Source organism: Pituophis catenifer, unplaced genomic scaffold (genome assembly GCF_029215685.1).
Source record: "Pituophis catenifer annectens isolate HBS135680 unplaced genomic scaffold, rPitCat1.0.hap2 SCAF_1, whole genome shotgun sequence".
Lineage (NCBI taxonomy): Eukaryota > Metazoa > Chordata > Lepidosauria > Squamata > Colubridae > Pituophis > Pituophis catenifer.
The window spans coordinates 307,132,670-307,149,529 of NW_027256881.1; the positions used below are offsets into that span (position 1 = coordinate 307,132,670).

At 39.5% G+C, this 16,860-nt stretch overlaps 1 protein-coding gene across 2 annotated transcripts in view; it reads left to right on the forward strand.

Annotated features, from left to right (window-relative positions):
* SLC24A4 (solute carrier family 24 member 4) overlaps positions 1 to 16,860 on the forward strand; it is a 109,048-nt gene that overhangs the window by 60,561 nt on the left and 31,627 nt on the right. The window contains exons 3-5 of one of the 2 annotated variants that reach the window (XM_070931508.1): positions 12,817 to 12,893; positions 13,737 to 13,811; positions 15,852 to 15,936. In XM_070931508.1, the coding sequence (XP_070787609.1) occupies positions 12,817 to 12,893; positions 13,737 to 13,811; positions 15,852 to 15,936 (237 nt within the window). Of the gene's footprint in view, positions 1 to 12,816; positions 12,894 to 13,736; positions 13,812 to 15,851; positions 15,937 to 16,860 lie in introns of those variants that run through there. The other variant, XM_070931509.1, reaches the window with a different exon arrangement.

The following is a 16,860-nucleotide window of genomic DNA, read 5'->3' on the forward strand; positions in this document are numbered from 1 at the left end:
CCTGTTTTTCCCCCCTACCTCTACAAACTTTAGAGCCTTGCAAAATGGCGGTGCATCCTTTTTGAATGTGTATGTTGCAGTTTCCATGGTGGTATTCAAAGTTCTCAGTTAAGAATTGTGTTTTTGGGTGTGGGATGGGGTGGGGGGGAGATACCTAACTAATTCCCTGTCTTATTATGGGGGATACATAAGAGACTGTAGTGGCTGCATCTACGGGCACTTCTTCTCTAAAGTAAATACACTTTCTTCCCCTTTAATCTCTGGAGAACAAGGGCTGTGTAAACCAACTGAAGCAAGTGTGGTTATAACAGGAATAAAATTTTATTTTTAGATGCCAGATGAGAATTTTTCAACCGTCCCTAGAGCTGTTCTTTCCTCCACCATATCAATAAAGTAAAATGCAGTAGAAGCAGAGCTGGAACTCAGAGGAGTTCATAGTTTGGGGGAGAACACTTGTTGTGTATTTTTTTTTTAAAATTTGATTTATATGCCGCCCTTCTCCGGAGACTCAGAGTGGCTTACAATGCATTAAGCAATAGCCTTCATACTTTTGTATATTTATATAAAGTCAGTTTATTGCCCCCACAATCTGGGTCCTCATTTCACCTACCTTAGAAAGGATGGAAGGCTGAGTCAACCTTGAGCCTGGTGAGATTTGAACTTGCAGTAATTGCAAGCAGCAGATGTTAATCTGTTAATAACAGTGCTTTAGTCCACTGTACTACAGGCTCGTTTTGGTGTTGTTTGCAGGGAAAACCTAATAGCCACAATTTGCCCAGTTCTCTTTGATTTCTCAATAGTATTTTGATACCTTTGATGATGATATCCTTCTAGACCAGGGGTGCCAAACTCGTGGCCCATGGGCTGGATGTGTCATGCACTGGCCAAACCCATCCCAGTTTAACGAAGGGGAAAAAGTTGTGATACGTCACATAATGACAATGTGACGCCCTGAGTTTCACACCCCTGTTCTAGACCAAATGTGGGGTTTGGAAGTGAGGACCATCTCTATGGTTCAAGTCAGTATTGATAGGAGGGGAAAGGTGGAGATTATGGGAGGATTGTGGGCTTACTCTCCTCATCACTCCTGTTTAACATCTGCATGAAGTCTCCTGTTGATTTTGGTGTTGGTTTTGTCATTATGCTGATGATACCCAATCTTATATCTCAGCCTCAGGCCACCTTAGCAATGCTGTTAATCTCTCGTCCCAAAGTCTAGAAGCTTTGTGGGTTCATATGGAAAGAACAGATTCAGGCTCAATCCTGACAAGACTGAATAGCTCTGGGTTTTTGGATCCCTCAACTTTGGGAACTTTCCATCTTTTGTCTTGGATGAGGTTGCACTTCTCCAATTGAGACAGGTACACAATCTGGGGAAGTTTTCTTCGATTCATAGCTCTATGCATAGAGCAGGTAACAGCTGCAAGCAAGTTCTTTGCACAGATTCATCTAAAGCCCTTGCTGTACCCATCCCTGGATCAAGAGGCTCTCCAGGTGATCATTTATGTCCTCAGTCACTTCACAGCTTTCTCCTATGTGAGCCAAATCGAATTAATTCATTGCTGTCATTAAATATTTTAGCACTTGTTATTGCTTGAAAAATGGGAAGAAAAAGAGCAAACAGATTGGAGAGGCTTATTCTCTGATTTGCCATGTGCTGTTCCATCCACAAACTGAATCTTGATTTTGACTGCACTTATTAAAAAGATACTCAGAAGTAAGGCAAGGATCCACTCCCTATAAGTATTTTAAGAGCTGTCTCACAAGGAGCCTGTTCAGCACTGACTGTTGCCACAGCAGGAAAGTTGATTAACACTGAATGGTGAATGACTTCCTAAGAATTCATTCATTACAGGCTTAGTGTACCTTTGGAAGCTATCTTCTCATTTGACTAAATTGGTGCTTAAAACCTGGGGTTAGCAGAGGATGAACGCAGGTGGTACTCACCTATTATTAAGGGCTGGAAAAGAAAAGGATGGTTGTTTTGGAAATAATAAACTGATTATTCCACAGGGACATTCCATGTTAATCTTTTGTGGCAAAAACAACCAAGAGCCTTGTGTGGCTTCTTAGATAGCAAGTAAATATCATATACTGCAGTGATGGCTAACCTTTTTGCCATCGTGTGCCAAAAGCGGGGGGAGTGCGGGGTGGGTGGGTCGCGCACACACTGGCCCACACCCATAATTCTATGCGCTCTGCAACCCCCCCCCATGCTCTCTCTGTTTTTGGCACGTGATGTCATGTGGGCCTGGTAGGCCTGTTTTTCATCCTCCCCAGGCTCCAGAGGCTTTCTAGGAGCCTGGGGAGGGCGAAAACGGCCTTTCCCACTTCTCCAGAGGCCCTCTGGAGACCGGAAACAGCCTGTTTCCTGACTTCCGGTGGGCCCAGAAGGCCCAAAAATCAGCTGGCCAGCGTGCGTATGCACACCAGAGCTGAGCTCACGTGCCCACCGATATGGCTCTGTGTGTCACCTGTGGCACGCGTGCCATAGGTTCGCCATGACGGATATACTATGTCAGCTCTAAACCTACTTTGTTAGTTGTGTAAAGTACATTTCTGAGCAGAAATGAAAACAATGAGGGAAACGTAACAATTAGTAATCGTTTTTCTTATCTCCATAGTCCATACTCTATGAGCTTCAGTGGCAAATCAGTTTATCAAAAACCCACCTGGATAAAAATACATTTATAAATTTGAAGAAGGCAAAAATGGTGAAGTCAGCCTGGTTGCCCTGGGGGCTGCCACCAAGAGAATCCTATTCTAACATCCTAATGTTTCTTAGATTTGCTTCTTATGGTGAGACAGGGAGGGTCAGTCATGTCACGTTGTGCAAACGAGTTAATTAATTGATCCTGTTAACAAAATCCCAAAGTTGAAGAATCTAAATTGAAGAATTCTTGGATGAGAAGTGAAACATCTTCAAAGAAAAACCAGAAAGTCCAGTTGTGTCTCAAAAAAGCACCTTTGGGACAACCATGAGCTGGATGACTGAGAATCTCCATAGACACCTGTTAACAAGAGGAAGGAAGAATTGGTTTCCAGAAGTTTAATGAACATCAATATACCCAACCTACAATATATCTCTTATAATTAAGATCAAGTCTCCTTTGAGTGTGTTGGAAGAAATGTCCATCTGGGTTCAGTTCCAAGTGGGAAGAAAGACACTGGAAACATGGAGGCTGCTTGGAAGGATGGTTTAATGGTGAAGCAGAATCATCAAACACGTGTGATTCTGGGTATGAACACATGGAGTGTTCACATGTGAACACATGGAGTGGAGAGTGAGATATATTTATGCCCTCTCTTGGGCCTTGCAAGAAATGTATCCTATTGGTTGTCAGACTCCCAGGGTGCTATGTGGGGGTCCAGCTAATCTTGTAGGATGTCTGTGTCCCAGGCTTGGTTGAATTTTGCTGGATTATGATGTAATGAAGAGGGTTGTGTTCTGAAAGAGTGTTGGGCAATTCCTATTATGGCTTTGTCCTGGTTTGGATCTTGAGTGAGGGCTAATCCTATCACCCTGGAACTGAAGGCCTTTTATCTTGTAGATAGGATGGCCCAGTCTTTCTGGGGCTATTAACAAAGGTGGGGACTGTTTTCCAAGAGCATGTTTCTCCTTTTCTTATCCAGGGAGGTAAAATATTCTGCCTTTTTAATATTTCCTAGAATATTTCATTCTTCTAGGAAAGGGGTGGGTGCTAACTTTCTACAAGTGTAACTCATTTCCTGGAGTTTCATGGATGCCTCTATGTACTTTCCTTGGTAAGAAGGTGGAAGAGGGTTGCACTTTCTTCCAGGTTGCTTTTTCAACTTCCAAAGGTAGCTGATAACCCTGGACTTCTTTAGTGATCTGCCATAAAGGTACTAATCAAGTTCAATCCTCTAGGTTTTGGAGATTAGCCAGTGAATGCTAACCCCTGATTGTGTATACTGCCTCTATGCTTCCTTTAATCTGGCCAGTGTCTTTCAAATGTATCACTAGATTTGAGGAAGTTCAGGTGGGCTGGAGAAGAAATATCTTATATAATATTAATAATTCCAAAAAGGAAACATGGCCACATCTTTAATCAATACTGTCAGTTTTGCCTACTGTTTTATTTAGGCAACAGTTTTGTATTACTTTTGCAAAAAAAAGAAAAATCCAGAGTTTAGGCAAATATAATAGATATGGGCAAGAACTTACACAAAGATAAGATATTTTTGATTGTCAACACTGGAATCAAAGAAAAACTAATGGCATTCCTCTTTTGTGCTCTCCTCTCCTTTCTGGGTCGGTCCTGTTTGCACACAGATCTTTCATTCATTACTTCTGCCTCAAAAAAGCCAGGTCACAGATTCTTTATGTGTAACCATTTGTTTATTGGTTACAATGATCGGTTGGTTGATTGATTGCACTGCTCCTGGCTTTAAACGACTCTGCAATTTACAATGTGCATATATTAAGATGTCATTAAATCAATGCCACATTAAAAAAATATTTTGAAAAAGCATCTCTTTAGCTTTTGTGTATACCCTGAACTGTACATATAATGTATCAGACAATCATTATCCCCTTAGGGATCTCTGGCCATGCTGGGTAGATCATCTGATGATGAGACACAGATATCACATGCCGGGGGTTGCTATAAAACAACAGATTGGATGAAGAGATGCCTTGTTAGGCTAACAAAATTTGGAAATTTAGTATCTGGGCAAGCTGCCTTGAATGGTATAGTCAGGACATATTAGAGCAGTGTGATTATACTTCCTAAGAACATCAATCAAAATAATCATTTGCTAACCACTGAAAGAAGCTGAAAGAAGTGTCAGTCAAATGGACAGATTCCCCTGGCTTTCGCAAAGCAGTTGATACTCCATTACCAGAACTTGCTTAAACAACACACATCCTTAATAGGAGGAAGAAGAGGAGGAGGTGGAGATGTGTTGTATATGTTTACTGCCTTGAATTATTTGTAAAAAAAATAATTAAGATGGGATGTATATTCTGCAGACAGCAGAAGCTCCTTGGTAACTAATATTTGAACTTCTGAAAATGCATGATTAAAAGCTTAACACTTAAGCAATTATTAACATAAGCTGAAATTACCACTTATAGTATAATTTTAGATGCCTGAGCTTGGAAATAATTCCGATTGTGTCCAGTGAGGCTCTCTTTCCAACACAGCTTTCAATAAGTAGCCAAAACTTTCAGAATCAGGAGGTTCAGGCAGTTGCCTGAAAGATTAATTGCAAACTTAAGTTCTCTACAAGGATCTGAATTACTAATGTTCAAGGGAAATTGGTGGGAGTTAAGAAAGGCATTCAAGTGGGCTGGATTTAGATCTCATGTGGGTGCACAGAGACTCAGGACTGATGAAGCATTTGTCCTCTCCCTCAGACTCAGTCTGGTCATCTCCTACAATTGCTTAATGACTGCAACCAGGAGTGCCAGGATTGCAGTCATGAAATGAAGCAGTTACATGATGTCTTGCATAAGACTGCTTTGCTCAACAACCAAAATTCCAGTCCCAATTCCATAATTGGGACCAGCAACTTGGTTGCTAAGTGACATAGTCACTAAATGGAAAAACTGTGCCTACAATTTTATTTCAGTTTCCCTTTTGTGCCTGCTTACTCTCCTGCTTACTCTCTAGCACAGGGGTGTCAAACTCAAGGGCCCAGATCTGGCCTGTAGGGTACTTAGATCTGGCCCATGGGGCCACCGTGGAAACAACGAAGGACCAGCCCATAGTGCTTCTGCCAGCGAAAATGGGCTCCTGAGCTCCATTTTTGTCTGCCAGGGCCTCCTGCAACCCTCTGCCAGTGAAAACAGGCTTGCGGCCCTCGCAAGCTCTGTTTTCACTGGCAGAGGGTTGCAAGAGGTCGTGGCAGCCAAAAATGGAGCTCAGGAGCCCATTTTCGCAGGCAGAGTGCTTGGACCACCACAGGCATCCCCGACACGAGTGATGTCAATCTGGCCATGCCCACCCTGGCCACACCCACCCTGACCATGCCCACCCTGCCCCTCTGAGGTCAAACACAATCCTGATGCGGCCTCAATGAAATCGACTTTGACACCCCTGCTCTAACACATTCCTTTCAATATGTATTCTCCATTGTGTGCCGTCTTAGTTTCTTGTAATCTCTTCCTCTCCAATCTCTTCATTCCGCAAGGAAGGAAAAAAAAAGAATAAAATAGGTCTGGCATAGGACTGTACATTCTAAGTGACTGAAAAGGCAAGCATGTGATTAAGAGAGATGCGGTGAAGGTCATAAATGTGTGCCTTGTTTACAATGTTGTGTTTTTAGCACCATCGTAACTACATAAAATCACCGCATGAAGCAGTGAGTAAGTAAGGTCTACCTGTATAATGTAAACAGTGTATACTTAGAATATAAAATTCTAAATTGACTTTCATGGCTTGGCCATAGAGCTTCATAGTTCATGTAATTTAACCAAAAGATTAGAATTCTATAATAGTAATTTAGGAATGACCTGGTTCTCTTAATTCAGTCCATTATTCAATGCAAAATTCATATGAGCATCACTGACAGATGACTATAGTATACAGCCTTTGTTTGAAAACTTCTCGGAAAGAAGGAATCGCTGCTTATGTGGCAGCCTGTAACACTGGCGATGTAGTCAGAAAGTTTCTACTGATAACTAATTTTTACTTCTTACAATGAATTGCCTAACTACACTGTTGGATGAAGTTGAGATTAAAATGCATATTTCTTCTTAGTTGTATCCCCAGTATTTATAACCCAAGAAGACAAGATATTTCACCCATGGTGCTGGACTAAAAAGATTCTCTTTAAGAAGACCACTTGATTGCAAAACACTTGCAACTGTGGATTGTTGACATATGTGTTTGGCAACATTTGAATTCAGCAGTTTTTCTTCAGAAAGGAAGAATCAAGATTTTTGTTATTGTTTGATAATATCATTTCCAGGCCTTTATTTTCCCCTTTCTTCTTATCATGATTTTGAAGGCATTGTTGTTAATACTGTTGTGAATATTTATTTTTTTTCTTCTGTTCATTCATATAGAACAGAAATGATGACAACAGTGATATCAAGACACTATACAAATGGGTTGCACAAATAAATTATAAAGCTGTTTGCAAATTTATATGAGAGAAAAACATTTCCTCTCTAATTTCAATCAGGCTTGTAAATTTAAGTGATCCCAGTAGTTCCTTGTTGAGGCCTCGAAAGCAGGGTGATAAGGGGTGGAGGTTAAATGCAAGAATTGAGTTTTCTTCTTAGTAGTGACTGTAAATGAACTCTGTTAATATTCATACAGGTGAAAAGCTGCCATTATTCCAATAATATTTGATGGGAGCAAAACAAAATCTGCTCTCTGGTATCAATCATACTGAGAAAAGTAAAGAAGAAAGGCAGATCAAATTCACAAAGGTCACATTGTAGCTTTTTAAAAAAATAATGAACAGCTTTTATCAGTTATTTAGATGCCCCTATGCTATAATAAGAAATATTATAACAAAATTAATTTCATGATGTATCATTTCAAGATTTCAGAAGGGTTGGCCAGTTGAGGACTAGAAAGACCACAGAGCATTTTGTTGGCTGGATCTTCTTCCCTCTGGTTCCAATGATGACAATGCCTCACAATAGCAGGTCACTTAGAAAAGAGTGGCACTGGATTCAAGGAGACAGAAACTACAGAGGGATCTGCTGCGAGGGATTTAAAGGAGCTGCCTGATTGAATAACATGAGCTTTATGTAACATGGAACAATTCTGACTGTTTTGAAAAATTGACAACACCCACTGAAGATTACTGCACATCAACAGCTGCTTTATAGATTATCCCCCCTCAGTTTTTCAGGAACAAGCTTTCATTCTGTGAAAATACATGGCATCTCTTGAACATTATGGTGCCATCAGCAGTTTCTCAACCTGCTTTACGGTTTCCTTCAATCTCTTTCCAGCTGTGCTCAAAGCATGTGTGTGTTTAGTAGCTTTGAAGCAGAAAAAGTGGTCATGGTTAAGAACTAACACATTTTCTCCTGGGCCCAAGAAAGTTCATAGAAGAAAGATGTTTTTTTGGGGGGGGAGATGGAGAGCCATTTGTTTTAAGTGTTTACTTCAATTATTCATGATATTTCAGCATGATGAAGCTTAGGAATTTGATTTATTTTCTTTATTTTAAATGAAAGATGAATAATGGAGTTGGAAGGGACCTTGGAGGTCTTCTAGTCCAACCCCCTGCTCAGGCAGGAAACCCTATTCCATTTCAGACAAATGGTTATCCAATCTCTTCTTAAAAACTTCCAGTATTGGAGCATCAATGAGATTCTAAAGTTCCCTAAATTTTGCAATTTTCTATACTTGGTGGCAGCATAGATGGCTAAATCAAGTTGTCTTCTATTATATGTGGAACATAGGCAACTAACTTCTGGGAAAGAAATGGAGAACTGAAGATGGCTCTGCTAAAAGTAGAGCTTACGATCACAACAAAACGAAGAGCTGGTGGGTAGACCAGTTCTTCATAATTCCTCTCTGGACAAAAAGAGGACTTGCGATCACCCACAAATGTTCCAGACAGTTGATTTTTGCAAGGAGACTGCAAGACTGCAGTTTCTAGTGGAGTTCTGGGAGATGATGAACAGCCATTTTGCTGAAATCATATTTGATGCCATCAAAAAGGACATTGGGTCCTCATACTTCCTTTTCTAATCACTTTTGGAAATTGCTTGTTAATTGTTTTTCAGCTTTTAAAAACCTTTGGATCTTCAGGTTTTACAGCACTGAGTTGAGTGAGTTTCCTTCAAACCTTACCAAAAGAAGTTTTAAATACAGGTTGAAGGACTTAAGTTTTTTTGAATAAACAGGGAAAAAACCTTGGATTTTAGAAAGTTACAATTGGACTAAGGGTCCAGATAAATTTGAAATAAGATTTTGAAATTAACTATAAATATCCATCCCATGGGAAAATGCTTTTGTTCTGACTTCTTTTTTTTAAATGTAAGATTTTAAAAATTGGACACTAGAGGGAACTAGAAGGAACTAAAATTACAACTAAAGGAGAAGACTACTGAAACTTGATTTAGGAATACAAAATAAAGAAAAGTATTTTAATATTGATATATTGAAAGATATGTTTGTACAATGCTCTCAGAAGTGTCTATTTCTATAGATAAAGTTAACAAGATATTATGGAAGGGGAACAAGTTTTACCTTACAAAATTGAAACTGAACTGAAAGTGGATTTAAAAATGACTGCCAAGCATGGGAAAATCAGAAGTCCAGTCAGTTCAAATAAATATAAAGTTTTATTGCAAGCTTATACTCTCTACAAGAATCTGAACTACTAATGGTCAAAGCAAATGGGTGGTAGATAAGAGTCAATGGAATTCAAAATGGCCTGAACTTAGATCTCTTGTGGGCAGGAAGCCCTTCCCTTGGGTTCAGCCTGGTCATCTCCTATAATGACAAGCTACAAGAATGACATGGAAAAAGATGTTATACTGGACATAGAAAAGAAAGCTGATAATGTCTTGATAATTAAAAAAGTTATACAAGGACAAACCAAGAAAGTCATCTGGATAATATTCCTATATTGGATTTACAAAAGAGACTAGTTAAAACTTTGAAGAAATATGTATGAAGGGACCAAGAAAAATAATAATACAAAAATCTAATTCTAGGACTGTCAGCGTTTCAACGCTGGCATAGAGAGAGCAGAGGAGAGCGAGAGATAAGCTCTGAAACTTTTGCCTGCTAAATCCCTTTGAAGCCCGGTTGTCGTGGAAATGAAGGGAGGGGGCACATTCCTGGGAATTGACAAGGAAAAGAAGTCTGAAGAATGACTTGGAAGACAGCCAATGAGAAGCAGAGATTTGGGGATCGGAAAGGGAGGGATTGGGAGGCAAAAGGTCAGTCTTGTCCGCGTGGAGTCATGATCCGGTGGCTGAGCTCAATTAAAGAAAGATTTCCTTAAAGATTGGCAGTTTGGAAATTCATTTAATTTTGAGATAGCACCGCAGTCTGACAAGGACATTATTTGAAAGGACCAAATATCAAGATTTGTAAAAGTAAAGGGAAGGAATATAAAGTTAGATTATTTGGTCAAAGTTAAAATAAATATATTGTTATCTCTGATAATCCTTAATGGACTTTTGCTAATTGAGACTGAAATGACAAGACTTGAAGGATTTCTTTACAGATAAAAATGGGATATGAGAAGAAGACAACAGTTGTTATATTTTAAGAGAAGATGATATTGTGGTTTATTAGCAGTTGAAAAACTGTACTGAATAAAACTGACTTGTAAAAACATAGCTTTGCTTTTAGGGTTTTCAAAGAGTTGGCATTTGGCCAATGAGCATAAAAAATGCAACAGGGAAAAAGTCAGATTTATATTTAAATAACATTTTATGTGCTGTTCCCTGTTGCCTTATTGAATTTTGGAGTGGTTTATCAGCAATGCTCCAGACTACATTATAAATTATTCAGTTCTTTAATGTAGTTGGCATCATTAGCATGACTTTATTTAGTACCTTTTGGTTAGGATTCCAGAAATCCTGGAGACTAACCCTGAACTTTTTAGAAACAGTGGTTAGCAGTTGGCAGTTTTAAAAGTGGTGGTTAACAAAACCAGATAAATCTTGTTTTTGCAGTTCTATCCCTGAAAGGGAAGGTTTCTTCCCTTCTTCCAAATGTGCAGGTATACAAACAAGTTGTTCACAGGTTCTCCTCTCGCCACAAAAAGACCATGGAAGGATATGTCAAAGGTGCTTTTTCAAAAGGCAACTAGACTATGTTTTTCCCTTGAGGAAGAAGAATATGTTTCGCTTCTCATCCAAGAAGTTTTGTCAGTTCTGATAGCAATAGCACTTAGACTTATATACTATTTCACAGTGCTTTACAGTCCTCTCTAAGCGATTTACAGAGTCAGCATTTTTCCTCCAATATGGGTCTTCATTTTACCAACCTCAGAAGGAGGGAAAGCTGAATCAAACATGAGCCGGTGAGAATTGAACTGCTAGCGATCGGCAGTCAGCAGAATTAGCTTGCAATACTGCATTCTAACCACTGCACCACCACAGCTCCTGATGAAGATTTTTGGATGAGAAGCGAAACATCTTCCTCCTCCTCAAAGGGAAAACATAGTCCAGTTGCCTTTTGAAAAACATATTTGAGACAACCATGACCTGGATGATTAAGAATCTCCATAGATACCATGGAGGGATATTTACTTAGTGCATGGAGTCTGCATTCTTGGAGGATCCAAGAATAGCCATGGTCCTCCTTATGGACCTTCAGTTAATATAGGGAATGTTGATAAGGAAGGAACTGCAGCATGTATCTCCTTCATCTTCCATATATTCTACTTGTTGATGCATCAAGAAAACATCACATCTTATCATAAATCAAATGAGGAGCATAAATGCTTTTTGAGATACATTTGAAAGCCTTATTACAAGATGCAGAATCCCCAATTTCAAGATAGTTCCCCAGGTTTATTAGCACTAAAATGTCTACCAGTGTTAAGGAAAAGTCAATAATTCCAGAAAAGAGAGGAAAGAAACATACAAAGTGGTCTGGGCGGGGGAGAAGTCTTGATTTGCAACCGTGACATAAAGCAGAAGATGGGAACATCTGTGGCTTCCACATCTTGCTGAAATACAGCTCCATCAAAGTTGAGCACCTGCAGAGATGGTGGGAAGTCATACTGTTTGGATAGTCCACAGTAATAGCTGCTATGCTGGGAGATAAGCAAAAGAATCTGTGCTAAAAGCTCTCAGTGTCTGTGATTCACTTCAGTGGAACTAAAATGCCCTCATAAAATACAAGCAAATCTCAGAGCAATAACTTTTCTTTGCAGCCATTCAGAAATTTAGGGGACAAAAACAGTAGTAATCACAGATTTCTAAGCTTTGTGGCAAGTGTCAAACTGCTGCCATATGTAGCTGCAGATAGAAAAAAGTTGACTCTTAATTTAGACCTGCAGATGGACAAATGTTGTTAGCACTAGTCCACAAATTGGGAGGAAATATTTTGTGTAAAGATTGTTTATCTTTCCTTATTTTATTTGTATCCCACCTTTATTATTTTTGTAAATAACTCTAGACGTTGAACGTATCCAACACATCCGCCGCCTCCTACACAACAACGACATTGTGAGGTGAATTGGGTTGAAAGAGAATAACTGTCCTAAAGACACCCAACTGGTTTTCATGGCTAAGGCAGGGCTGGAACTCACAGTCTCCTGGTTTCTAGCCTGTGCCTTAACCTCTAGACCCATGATGGCGAACCTATGGCATGCGTGCCTGAAGTGGCACATGAAGCCATGTCTCCTGGCATGCGCATTGTCCCCTGTTCCTCTTCCGTGTTTCTGGCACGCATGCGCACGTGACATTCAGCATGCGGCAGTGCTAGAAACTAGAAGATCTTCCAGCTGGTCTTCTGTTTTCCTGCGTGAGCATGCACCCCAGCCAGCTGACTGTCATGTGCGCATGGGCACCAGAAACCCAGAAAAGTAGCTGGCGGAAGTTCAGTAGCTGAAACCGGAAGTTCATTTTCTGGTGCGTGCATGTGCCCTGGGCAGCTCCTCCTCCAGGTTGCGGTCCAGACACGCTCTCTCTCTCTCTTTTCGGCACTCGGTGCAGAAAAGGTTCGCCATCACTGTTCTAGACCAAATGTGTTCCTGCACTGAAGCTATAATGTCTCCTTTGGTAAAGTTAATTACATTAGTGGTTTATTTATATTTCAGGTATATTATTTCTCTTCCAGAGAAGCAACTCAAACATTTTCTGGCTGCTAAAGTTTTTAAACAGTTTCAATACTTTTTTTTTTTCTATTTCAGCGATTCATGAATTTCCTCAGGATTTTTTCAAAAACAAAGAAAGGCAGCAAGGAGCAGTATTGCTTCATATTCTTGGTGTAAGTATTCCTAGGACATCTGAAGCATGTTCAAAATATACTCCTCAATTACTTATTTACATTGAGCGTGGTGGCTCACATGGTTAGGATACTGAGCTGGAGGTTACCAAGCCCACGTTCGAGGCTGCTGCGGGTTGGGATGACCCTCCAGTCATTTGCTGCAGCTCCTTGACAGGGACATGAAAGGAGCCCCCACAGACATGCCCCGGGCAATGGTGATGTCACTAATCCTTTCAACTCAGATGGTACCTCCAACATGAATGGGGCAGGGGGGACCTATTCATATCCATCTCTTGCAGAAGGCTTAGGAGAGAAAAGTCACCAAGATCTGTTCAGGGCAAATTCATCCAACAAAAATTATTTCTTCATTTAATTGCTATGATTCAACCTACTTTGCATACCGCTCCTTCCAGTATTTGGTCTGTGGCCTCTGGACATCAAAACATTGCCTACAAATGGCCCTTACCATCTGCTTAAAGTTTTTAACGTTTGCTCTATTTTATTGTTGCTCCTTAAAGATTTTGGTTTATACTTCTGGCATTTCACCTTTGCTTTTTTTTTTTTTGTCAAAAAAAAAATCAATCTTGAGAAACCTTTCTGATTTGAAAAGCAGTACAGTATAATAACAAAACACAGCTTAATTTTGCATTCCATTTATCCACTTAACATTGGAGCTGGGGCTACTTCCAAAGAATGTCTAGGCTGAACATTTTCTAGTTTAAAGATACAATAAGATGCAAAAGACTGTATGAGGCTGCCAGTATTTTCTTGTCCTATATTACTTGTATCTAGTTTATTTTGTAATAATTTAATGAATATATCTGCTGTGTGTTTTTTCTACAGGCTCTGTATATGTTCTATGCCTTGGCTATTGTATGCGATGATTTCTTTGTTCCATCTTTAGAAAAAATTTGTGAGGTATGTGAAAATAATTTTCATCTTTCTAAATCAGCTTGTGATATACTAAGAGAGACACCTTGCAGGCATGGAGGCTGACCAAATAAACCCTCAGGTTGTTAACATATTGCCCTATGGATAGCTTGCTCCTATTTGTTGAATTCTATTCTGAAAGATGTTTAAATCAACTCAATCTCAAACAAAGATTGAGAATCTCCTTAGACACAGGCTCGTATTACCACATATGGTAGACATGTCCAAAAGCAAAAAAATACTGGACTAAAATACCCACCTGGCTAAAAAAAAAATGATAAAGGAACATATAAATTTAAAACTGGAAATATTTCTCTTGGGCATCACACCAGACAAATACAGTGAAAGGAATGCATATTTAATAATACATGTGTTAACAGCAGCCAGAATCATGTTCACACAACATTGGAAGGGCAAGGAAATATCTTCCCCACAGAGGAAAAGATAATAACAAAAATTTTAGAATGTGCAGAAATGAATAAATTAACATTTGAAATTAAAGAAAAGGAAGACACTGAATATTTTGAGGTATGGGATCTGTTTTATCAATAGTTAAATAAGAGAAACAGGAGTTAGAACTTCTAAAACTACAAGAGAAAGATTAATTTTATTATTAGGGTTGATTACTGTAATAGATGAGGAAGAAATGGAGGTAGTGACAGATTTTATTTTCCTGGGCTCCAAGATCACCGCAGATGGGGACTGCAGCCAAGAAATTAAAAGACACTTGCTCCTGGGGAGGAAAACTATGGCAAATCTAGATAGTTTACTAAAAAGCAGAGACATCACCCTGCCAACAAAAGTGTGTATAGTCAAATGCGTATAGTTTTCCCAGTTGCAATGTATGGCTGTGAAAGTTGGGCCATAAGAAAGGCTGAGTCCAAAGAATTGAGGCCTTTGAACTATGGTGCTGGAGAAGACTCCTGTGAGTCCCTTGGACTGCAAGGCGAACAAACCGGTTAGTCCTAGAGGAGATCAACGATGACTGCTCTTTAGAAGGCCAGATGCTGAAGATGAAACTCAAATACTTTGGCCATCTAATGAGAAGGAAGGACTCACTGGAGAAGAGCCTAATGCTGGGAAAGATTGAAGGCAAAAGAAGAAGGGGACGACAGAGAACGATGTGGCTGGATGGAGTCACTGAAGCAGTAGGCATGAGCTTAAATGGACTCCAGAGGATGGTAGAGGACAGGAAGGCCTGGAGGAACGTTGTCCATGGGGTCGCGATGGGTTGGACACTACTTCGCAACTAACAACAACAAACTGTAACTTATTAATTTTGATTAATTCTGATTAGTATTAACAATTAATATGTGTTAATATTATGAGGGAAAAACACTGTTATTATGAGATTACTATCAGAGAACACTATTACTATGATGAATATTACTCAAAAGAATTGCAACCAGACAACACACTGTCTATATGGATTTTGAACATGTTGCTCTTTCTATTTCTATTAATAGAAATAAAATGATTACTTCTGAGAGCTGAAACATTCCACCACCAAAAAAAGAAGAGAGAATCTCCTTAAATGTTTAAATTGTATTTATTTATTTATTTATTTATTTATTTATTTATTTATTTATTTATTTATTTATTTATTTGTCAAGTACATATTAGATTATATATATAAGTATAAGCATTGATTGAATACATAAAATGAATACAAATAAAGGGAACATTAGGACAGGGATGGTAGGCACGCTGGTGCTCTTATGCACGTCCCTTACAGACCTCTTAGGAATGGGGAGAGATCAACAGTAGACAGTCTTAGATTAAAATTTTGGGGGTTTTGGGATGAAACTACAGAGTCAGGTAGTGCATTCCAGGCATTGACCGCTCTGTTGCTGAAGTCATATTTTCTGCAATAAAGTTTGGAGCAGTTCACTCAACCAAACAAAAATTTTCCAAACAAAATCAAACAAAATATTTGGTTTCACTTCCCCTTTTTCATCAGTTGTACAGATTCTTTAAGCTGGGCTGCAGCTAGTGAAATGTTGAATTCTTCTCTTTATTTTTCCCCAGAAACTACATCTGAGTGAAGATGTTGCAGGAGCCACATTCATGGCTGCTGGAAGTTCAACCCCCGAGTTATTTGCATCAGTCATAGGTAAGTGAATATACAAGATATGCAAATTGTTCCCATAGGCAGATCACAAAAACAGTTAAGTTTCTGTGATTTTTAGAATAACTGTACCAGTGGCTATTTTGGATTTTGTTAGGAGTCTTCCACTTCCACTAAAGCATACCTGGGCATGGTTTACCAGGGTGTGGATGAGATCAGGAAAATAATTATATTTGACTTTATATCTGTCAAATTAACATTAAATGCAGTTAATGTGATTATGCCTATAAATAATATTCCAGTCTGTCATGTTATAATTATAATAATAGGCTTGTGTATCTTGTTATTGTAGATATTCTTGCACAGCCCATCTGGTCTCCATAGTTCATATATTCATTTGTCTTCCTTCCCTATCCTACAGTATAAACACCAGTAAAGTAGTGGTGGGATTCAAATTTTTTTACTACCGTTTCTGTGGGCGTGGCTTGGTGGATGTGGCATGGCTTGGTGGGTGTGGCAGGGGAAGGATACTGTAAAATCTCCATTCCCACCCCACTCCAGGGGAAGAATACTGTAAAATCTCCATTCCCTCCCCACTCCAGGGGAAGGTTACTTCAAAATCTCCATTTCCTCCTGATCAGCTGGGACTCAGGAGGCAGAGAATAGATGGGTGCGGAGCCAGTCAGAGGTGGTATTTACTGGTTCTCCGAAACTACTCAAAATTTCTGCTACCGGTTCTCCAGAACTGGTCAGAGCCTGCTGAATACCACATTTGCAGTAAAGACCAAGCCATCTGAAAAAGTTTTCTGCTGTTAGTGTATCCTTGATGGAGTCATTATCTAACACAGGGGTTCCCAACCCCCAGTCCAGCATGCCAGAAACCAAGCCACACAAACAAGCGAAGCCCTATCCGCGGGATGCAAGCAGCATAGAATCTACAGCCCTTCCGGTCCGCAGAAAAACCTCTCT